We start from the raw sequence: 8,720 nt of genomic DNA, 5'->3' as shown, positions 1-8,720 counted from the left end.
GTAGGTAATGGAAGCATTCGGGAATATTTTGTAAATACCATCATGTTCATCAAGACTAAAAGTCATTAAAACAATACTTTTAAGGTGCCCACGAATGTTAATTTTACATACGGAATAAAATCAGAAAGATCTCCTGCTATGAACAATGTGGGACCGTGAAATTGGTTATCTATCTTTGGAAACCCAGCAATTTCCTCATAATTCTCTTTCAATGCTGCAACATTAATTGCCCAACTATAGCTACAAAACTAGGATTTGCTTTTTTTATCTTTCATCAAATGGATTAAAAACTTTACCCATCTGCCATTGGAGTTATATTTGTAGCTAGAAAAGCCTTAAGGTCTTCACTGTCTATATATCTTCCCAACTGCTCTATAACCATTCGTCTACAAGCGGCCCTTGTTACCTTTTTAGGAAATTCTACCTTTTCCATTGCTTTAAATATCTTATCGATTGATCTTAATTGTGGGCTGACTGTAACCGGTGAAATATCAGCCACAACCAATTTTTCTATCAGTTCTGGCTAAAATTCCAATGAAGGCTTATAAAGAAACACACTTTCCTAATAACTACCGTAATTGCACAAAAACTGAAATGTAATCTTACCACTTACATACATCAATGCAAGTAACATCACAGTCCTGCCCCCCATAGAATGGCCCAGAAGAGAATATTTATTTAGATTTAATTGCGTCAATGTAAAACGCAGATCTTCTGCCATATGGGGATAAGTGTGTTCTGATGAATGTTCACTGTCACCATGATTTCTAAGGTCAACCGCGATCGTTGTTCTTTTCGTATTCTCATTCAAATTTTTGGCTATTGTAGCCCAATTCGTTTTATTACCGAATAAACCGTGAGCAATTATAACAGGAGCCAAAGATGGATCTCCATCTATTTTATTATATGCTAAAGAAATGGGTGTTATGTTTTTAACAGCGCAGAACATACGTTTGCTAACATTTAAAGGTATTATTAAAGACCTAGCTAATTTAATATACAGTAGCATTTTTAAATATAGGACTTCTTAATAAATAAGTTTTCAAAAAAAACAAAGGTTATGTACAACTTTTTTTAAGGTTAATTAACTGTCAGTGTCAACGGTGTCAACCATAGATAATAGATATACAAAGGGTGACAACTAGTCAGTGATGTCAACATATCGAAAATGAAAACAGAATTACAAATAAATCAATTTTTTTTTAATTTACTAAACTGAGAATTAATATTCGTTTCTGTTATTTTGCATTTACTTGCAAGTTAGTTTTTTATAAATATTAAGCTTCAAATGCCAAAAAAGATGTTTTTCCATATTACATCCATTTACTAGTTACTTTCTATAGTGATTTTTGTATTAAAAAATACCAAAGGAAAGAATGTTAATTACGTCATTACTACAATGATAAGTTTATAAGACGTTGAAACACAACCTTTATTTTGATCCGTTTTGAATAGTCGATTTGATGTGATTTCCACAATTAAACCCTGATCCATGACTTAACACGACTTATTTGTGAACAGAGTGTCACGTTTGTGCAAAATGGCAAAGGATTATGATCATCTCTTTAAATTGCTTATAATAGGTGACAGTGGTAAGTGGGGTGGGGTTAAGGCTGGAATTAACGCACTTCCTGCCTAAACCTAACGTTTATCGCAATTTTTGATTGTAGGGGTCGGAAAAAGCTCTTTGCTTTTAAGATTCTCCGATAACACGTTTACTGGGAGCTACATCACCACGATAGGGGTAGATTTTAAAATAAAGACTGTTAATATTGATGGACAGCGAGTGAAACTACAAATTTGGGATACTGCAGGACAAGAACGATTTAGAACTATTACTAGCACGTAAGAAAGTCACCGCTTAAATAAATATATAACAATATATTAACATACTTTATGGTTTGTAAAGGTATTACAGAGGAACACATGGGGTTATTGTAGTTTATGATGTTACCAATGGGGAAACTTTTGCTAATGTAAAGAGATGGTTACATGAGATAGAGCAGAATTGTGATGTAGTTAATAGAGTATTAGGCAAGTTTAATATTCTAATAATAACTGCTTTTAGAAAATATAAATTTTGATTTAATATCTTTTTGTCTATAGTGGGAAACAAAAATGATTGTCCTGACCGTAAAGTGGTATTAACAGAAGATGCAAAGAGATTTGCAGACACAATGGGCATTCAATTGTTTGAAACATCAGCAAAGGACAATATAAACGTTGAAGAGATGTTTTTAAGTGTAACCAGGTTAGTTTTGAGATCCAAACAAGAAATGAAAGAGCGCCAAAATGTCACATCAAATGATACTGTCAATTTGAGAAAGAGTAACAAGCAGGGTAAAAAAAAGTGCTGTTAACACACAACATTGTGTTATTTGTCTGGTGTTCATACAAAAATGTGAAAAAACTTCCTCAATAGATAATCATTTTGTTCATAGCTTTACATTTGCAAAAAAAGCCAAATATTATTGTTATTCAAATAAGTTCTGAAATGTTTATTTCCAATATATGGGAAATTTAATTTAGAATGCTGTCTAAAACTTTCTTATATGTAAATTGATATTTTTTTTTGGGTTTTTAAAGATCAAAAATTGGGTAAACTGGGATAATGTGCCCCCACATTTTTGCACAAGTTATTAGTAGTGGACTTTATTTGTTTCCTTATAAATAACACTTATTATATTTAAATTATTCAATTTTATTCAATATAATATCACAAGTTACACTTCTAATTATCTGAAGCTAAAGACGCTATTTACAAGTATTACTCAAAATGTTGATAAAAACGTATATAATAATGAGTATTAATTAAATTAGCTACTAATAAATAATCTAAGAATATTGTTTTCTAAAAATTATTCTTGATTAACTATTCAAAAATTCGGTAGTAACACGTACAAACTCCTTAGGATTATCGGCATGTAGCCAATGTCCTGCATCGTTAATGTAGGTAATGGAAGCATTCGGGAATATTTTGTAAATACCATCATGTTCATCAAGACTAAAAGTCATTAAAACAATACTTTTAAGGTGCCCACGAATGTTAATTTTACATACGGAATAAAATCAGAAAGATCTCCTGCTATGAACAATGTGGGACCGTGAAATTGGTTATCTATCTTTGGAAACCCAGCAATTTCCTCATAATTCTCTTTCAATGCTGCAACATTAATTGCCCAACTATAGCTACAAAACTAGGATTTGCTTTTTTTATCTTTCATCAAATGGATTAAAAACTTTACCCATCTGCCATTGGAGTTATATTTGTAGCTAGAAAAGCCTTAAGGTCTTCACTGTCTATATATCTTCCCAACTGCTCTATAACCATTCGTCTACAAGCGGCCCTTGTTACCTTTTTAGGAAATTCTACCTTTTCCATTGCTTTAAATATCTTATCGATTGATCTTAATTGTGGGCTGACTGTAACTGGTGAAATATCAGCCACAACCAATTTTTCTATCAGTTCTGGCTAAAATTCCAATGAAGGCTTATAAAGAAACACACTTTCCTAATAACTACCTTAATTGCACAAAAACTGAAATGTAATCTTACCACTTACATACATCAATGCAAGTAACATCACAGTCCTGCCCCCCATAGAATGGCCCAGAAGAGAATATTTATTTAGATTTAATTGCGTCAATGTAAAACGTAGATCTTCTGCCATATGGGGATAAGTGTGTTCTGATGAATGTTCACTGTCACCATGATTTCTAAGGTCAACCGCGATCGTTGTTCTTTTCGTATTCTCATTCAAATTTTTGGCTATTGTAGCCCAATTCGTTTTATTACCGAATAAACCGTGAGCAATTATAACAGGAGCCAAAGATGGATCTCCATCTATTTTATTATATGCTAAAGAAATGGGTGTTATGTTTTTAACAGCGCAGAACATACGTTTGCTAACATTTAAAGGTATTATTAAAGACCTAGCTAATTTAATATACAGTAGCATTTTTAAATATAGGACTTCTTAATAAATAAGTTTTCAAAAAAAACAAAGGTTATGTACAACTTTTTTTAAGGTTAATTAACTGTCAGTGTCAACGGTGTCAACCATAGATAATAGATATACAAAGGGTGACAACTAGTCAGTGATGTCAACATATCGAAAATGAAAACAGAATTACAAATAAATCAATTTTTTTTTAATTTACTAAACTGAGAATTAATATTCGTTTCTGTTATTTTGCATTTACTTGCAAGTTAGTTTTTTATAAATATTAAGCTTCAAATGCCAAAAAAGATGTTTTTCCATATTACATCCATTTACTAGTTACTTTCTATAGTGATTTTTGTATTAAAAAATACCAAAGGAAAGAATGTTAATTACGTCATTACTACAATGATAAGTTTATAAGACGTTGAAACACAACCTTTATTTTGATCCGTTTTGAATAGTCGATTTGATGTGATTTCCACAATTAAACCCTGATCCATGACTTAACACGACTTATTTGTGAACAGAGTGTCACGTTTGTGCAAAATGGCAAAGGATTATGATCATCTCTTTAAATTGCTTATAATAGGTGACAGTGGTAAGTGGGGTGGGGTTAAGGCTGGAATTAACGCACTTCCTGCCTAAACCTAACGTTTATCGCAATTTTTGATTGTAGGGGTCGGAAAAAGCTCTTTGCTTTTAAGATTCTCCGATAACACGTTTACTGGGAGCTACATCACCACGATAGGGGTAGATTTTAAAATAAAGACTGTTAATATTGATGGACAGCGAGTGAAACTACAAATTTGGGATACTGCAGGACAAGAACGATTTAGAACTATTACTAGCACGTAAGAAAGTCACCGCTTAAATAAATATATAACAATATATTAACATACTTTATGGTTTGTAAAGGTATTACAGAGGAACACATGGGGTTATTGTAGTTTATGATGTTACCAATGGGGAAACTTTTGCTAATGTAAAGAGATGGTTACATGAGATAGAGCAGAATTGTGATGTAGTTAATAGAGTATTAGGCAAGTTTAATATTCTAATAATAACTGCTTTTAGAAAATATAAATTTTGATTTAATATCTTTTTGTCTATAGTGGGAAACAAAAATGATTGTCCTGACCGTAAAGTGGTATTAACAGAAGATGCAAAGAGATTTGCAGACACAATGGGCATTCAATTGTTTGAAACATCAGCAAAGGACAATATAAACGTTGAAGAGATGTTTTTAAGTGTAACCAGGTTAGTTTTGAGATCCAAACAAGAAATGAAAGAGCGCCAAAATGTCACATCAAATGATACTGTCAATTTGAGAAAGAGTAACAAGCAGGGTAAAAAAAAGTGCTGTTAACACACAACATTGTGTTATTTGTCTGGTGTTCATACAAAAATGTGAAAAAACTTCCTCAATAGATAATCATTTTGTTCATAGCTTTACATTTGCAAAAAAAGCCAAATATTATTGTTATTCAAATAAGTTCTGAAATGTTTATTTCCAATATATGGGAAATTTAATTTAGAATGCTGTCTAAAACTTTCTTATATGTAAATTGATATTTTTTTTGGGTTTTTAAAGATCAAAAATTGGGTAAACTGGGATAATGTGCCCCCACATTTTTGCACAAGTTATTAGTAGTGGACTTTATTTGTTTCCACCATAATAGACCGAAGTATATGCCTGTAAACCAACTAAATTTTAATGTAATATAGCATCAATAATAATAACTTGCACAAAATGTGATCTATAGCTGCAGGGGCAGATTACTCCTCTTGCTACAGCCTTTTGAATGAAATTATCATTCAATATAAAATACCAAAATGCTTCAGTACATACTATTCCATGTCGTAATTGCCACATTCTTTGCATTTTGCCAGTATTAATTAATTAAAAAAATATATATAATTGGGCTTTTGTATTAATATATTCAATAATTTTTGTCTGTTTTTAAAAGAAGTATGTAAGACCTCTAATTCCGCCATATAATTTCAATGTGTGATATACATGATAATCTCCTTAATCTAAATTTTAATCTGTAGTTTTGTACGTCTTCTTTTTAATATACCAATACAAATTAGAAATGAAATGTTATAAAACGAATTTGTTAGGTAGTGTACTATATAGAACGCGAAAAATAAACGATTTTTTATCTAAAGAAATTAGGTGAATTTTAATGGGTATAACTACAGAATAATTATGGCATAATTTGCTAATTTTACATTATTTCCAGTTGGGTTTTTATATGTACAGTTTATATTATGTAATTGTATAGTGCAATTAATTACACCTTTTACGAGTGCAAGTAAAAATGTAATACTACATTAGTCATATCAGATTTAATTTCCTAAATACTTTACTAATCTAAACGACATGGGCGTTTGAAGTTAATTCCCTCCTCTTTAAATATTTTTTTTTATTTAGTTGTTAGACCATAAAAAAGTGAATAGTTCAAATGTCCTTGTGGTTTAAAATATATTAATTAATTAATGTCATTATTCCTCTGATAAAGGAATTAAAAATGTATTTAGCTTTGTAAATATGTATATTGAAATCAAGTGTTAGACTTGTATCTATACTTAGTCAAAATTCGAAGTTTCCTATTTTTTTAAGACAAAAAATGTCAAAATGCTCATGTACAACTAAAGTGTAATGATATATATTATATAAAAATGTAACTTAGGAACATTAATACCTATTTAGATTGTTTATTATTTAGAAATATGTTTTGTTGTCCCTATTTTATATTACTGTTTTAAACTTCTTAAGTTCTTTGTGCATTTACTGCTTGCATCTGTGCAAGTTTTCATCGTGTATGTACTTTTTTTCTAACAAAATTGTATGTATTATTGTTGTACCAATTTAATAAAAAAAGAATATATCTCACCCTTGTTTTTGAATTGCACGCAATCATCATAAAGGGAACATAAATAAACTTACCTGAAAAACAAATAAATTAATTAATTAATTAATTGAAGTTATTTAAAAATACTTTATGTATAATTAATCTTCAGTAACGTTATAAAAAAAGATTGTTGATGTATTAATATACAAATTGTTGAAAATGTAAATGTTTAAAAAATATTAAAAGCAAATAAAAAATGATTCAAGGCGACATCTACTAATTACATGGTGTATTAAAATTGCAATAAAACATTAACTAATTCCATTTAGTGAAGACAAATACCGCGAAAAATTGTCGAACAAAAATCTTGATTTTGTTACAGACAACAGTAAAATCATTTCTCCTGACGATGTCCTGAAAATACCACGAGTTACCGAAGCTTACTTGTGTTCACCTGATGCAAACATTTATGAAATAGATTTCACAAGATTTAAAATAAGAGATCTCGAAAGTGGTGCTGTGCTTTTTGAAATTGCAAAGCCGCCTGTAGACCACACAGACGAAAATGTAGAAAACGAAGAAGTTATTGACCCGAATGCGGGTAGATTCGTAAGATACCAATTCACACCCCAGTTTTTGAAATTAAAAACTGTAGGAGCAACGTAAGATACCCCATTTTACGTGTTTTTTTATTGCACCTTAATGTTAATTAAAATGAATTTATTAGAGTGGAATTTACTGTTGGATGTAAGCCAGTTAATAAGTTCCGTATGATTGAGAAGCATTATTTTAGAGATAAACTACTCAAAACATTTGATTTTGAATTTGGCTTTTGCATTCCATACTCCAAGAACACTTGTGAACACATTTATGAATTTCCCACCTTATCACAGGAGTTAAGTACGAGCATTTTTCAAGTTTCGACCACAATTATTTATCTAAACTGTTCATTTTCATTTCAGTTGAAGAAATGATCGCTTCGCCGTTTGAAACACGCTCAGACAGCTTTTATTTTGTTGATGATCGCCTTGTTATGCATAATAAAGCTGATTATGCTTACAACGGAGGTGTTAATGTTTAGTACTTAAACCACAGGGTTACAATTGACTATTCACTGCACATTTTGCATTTAGTATATTTATAGAGGGAATATGGGCTTTAAATTTTAAGCCAAAGCACAAACTTTAAAAACAATACCAAACACTGGTTTGTTTTGAATCCGTAATGGCACCTATCATTTTTTTTTTGAGACAGAAGACATTTTGCTATTTGGACTAATTAAAAATATTTAAATTTTTTAGATAACTGCTATATCTCCTCAAAGCTTAAATTGATACAGTATTTGTGTTGCATTCCTATTGTATGTGATATATTGTTTATTTCTATTGTATATAATTTTATGTGTTACATAATGTATTTCGTAGTTATTTTGTATCAAGTGCAATGTTATTAAAAAATTTTTTTATTATGTTTCTAGTCTAAATGCTTACAAATATATGTAGGATATGCTTTATTTTACAGAACGTTAATTAGTTGTTTATATTTTTCTATTCTAGTCTTTTGTTTCCATATTTAAATTAAAGGAAACAGTAAATATATAGATTATATTTTAAGGTAAATTTTTATCTTATCTTTTAAGAATATTTTGGGCTATAGTTGAAAAGTAAATCAAAATATAATAAACGTTGTCTCAAAAGGACAGGCTAATATTTGGTAGCAAACGTTTTTATATTTATATACCATTATTACAGAATGTGTTATGGATTTTGCTTAAAAATAAAGAAAGTTTTGCAATTAAAGTCTATTAATGCAAACCCAACTGGAAATGTTATCATATTCGAGTTTATCAAACAGCCATAAGTATCATAATTCATGATTTCTAAGGCAATGTAACCTAGGGTATTTTTATTAACTTCCAAAAA

General features: G+C 30.1%; 5 protein-coding genes across 8 annotated transcripts; 3 read left to right on the top strand and 2 right to left on the bottom strand.

Moving 5' to 3' along the window:
* Window positions 1-6: 6 nt before the first annotated feature.
* Window positions 7-1,110, bottom strand: LOC108744117 (protein ABHD11-like; the record flags this gene model as incomplete). The annotated part of the gene is made up of 4 exons (XM_025978268.1): window positions 614-1,110; window positions 297-523; window positions 112-240; window positions 7-55 (listed from the first exon to the last, which is right to left on the bottom strand). Coding segments are annotated over exons 1-4 (801 nt in total), but the record flags the coding sequence as incomplete, so codon positions are not given.
* Window positions 1,111-1,381: 271 nt separating this feature from the next.
* Window positions 1,382-2,658, top strand: LOC112905585 (ras-related protein Rab-35-like). The gene is made up of 4 exons (XM_025978273.1): window positions 1,382-1,592; window positions 1,671-1,845; window positions 1,910-2,034; window positions 2,107-2,658. The coding sequence occupies exons 1-4, from the start codon at window positions 1,541-1,543 to the stop codon at window positions 2,358-2,360; spliced, it is 606 nt and encodes a 201-aa protein (XP_025834058.1). The 5' UTR covers window positions 1,382-1,540; the 3' UTR covers window positions 2,361-2,658.
* Window positions 2,659-2,723: 65 nt separating this feature from the next.
* Window positions 2,724-4,060, bottom strand: LOC108743581 (protein ABHD11-like). Of its 4 annotated transcripts, none has more exons than XM_025978270.1 (4): window positions 3,563-4,059; window positions 3,246-3,472; window positions 3,061-3,183; window positions 2,724-3,004 (listed from the first exon to the last, which is right to left on the bottom strand). In XM_025978270.1, the coding sequence occupies exons 1-4, from the start codon at window positions 3,956-3,958 to the stop codon at window positions 2,869-2,871; spliced, it is 882 nt and encodes a 293-aa protein (XP_025834055.1). In that variant the 5' UTR covers window positions 3,959-4,059; the 3' UTR covers window positions 2,724-2,868. The 4 variants fall into 4 exon arrangements, with proteins under 4 accessions (XP_025834055.1, XP_025834054.1, XP_018334657.1 ...); XM_025978269.1 differs by having other exon boundaries at window positions 3,061-3,189; window positions 3,563-4,054; XM_018479155.2 differs by lacking the exon at window positions 3,563-4,059 and having other exon boundaries at window positions 3,061-3,163; window positions 3,246-3,338.
* Window positions 4,061-4,330: 270 nt separating this feature from the next.
* LOC112905584 (ras-related protein Rab-35-like) lies at window positions 4,331-5,861 on the top strand. The gene is made up of 4 exons (XM_025978272.1): window positions 4,331-4,541; window positions 4,620-4,794; window positions 4,859-4,983; window positions 5,056-5,861. Exons 1-4 carry the CDS (start codon window positions 4,490-4,492, stop codon window positions 5,307-5,309), a joined length of 606 nt encoding a protein of 201 aa, XP_025834057.1. The 5' UTR covers window positions 4,331-4,489; the 3' UTR covers window positions 5,310-5,861.
* Window positions 5,862-7,082: 1,221 nt separating this feature from the next.
* On the top strand, window positions 7,083-8,266 carry LOC112905586 (protein unc-119 homolog). Its single transcript, XM_025978274.1, has 4 exons — window positions 7,083-7,087; window positions 7,128-7,460; window positions 7,526-7,698; window positions 7,761-8,266. Exons 1-4 carry the CDS (start codon window positions 7,083-7,085, stop codon window positions 7,877-7,879), a joined length of 630 nt encoding a protein of 209 aa, XP_025834059.1. The 3' UTR covers window positions 7,880-8,266.
* The last annotated feature ends 454 nt before the right edge of the window (window positions 8,267-8,720 follow it).

This window comes from Agrilus planipennis, unplaced genomic scaffold (genome assembly GCF_000699045.2).
Source record: "Agrilus planipennis isolate EAB-ADULT unplaced genomic scaffold, Apla_2.0 scaffold611, whole genome shotgun sequence".
In the NCBI taxonomy this organism is placed as follows: Eukaryota; Metazoa; Arthropoda; class Insecta; order Coleoptera; family Buprestidae; genus Agrilus; species Agrilus planipennis.
Note: the sequence above shows the minus strand (reverse complement) of the source record. Positions and strands in the feature narration are given on the sequence as shown.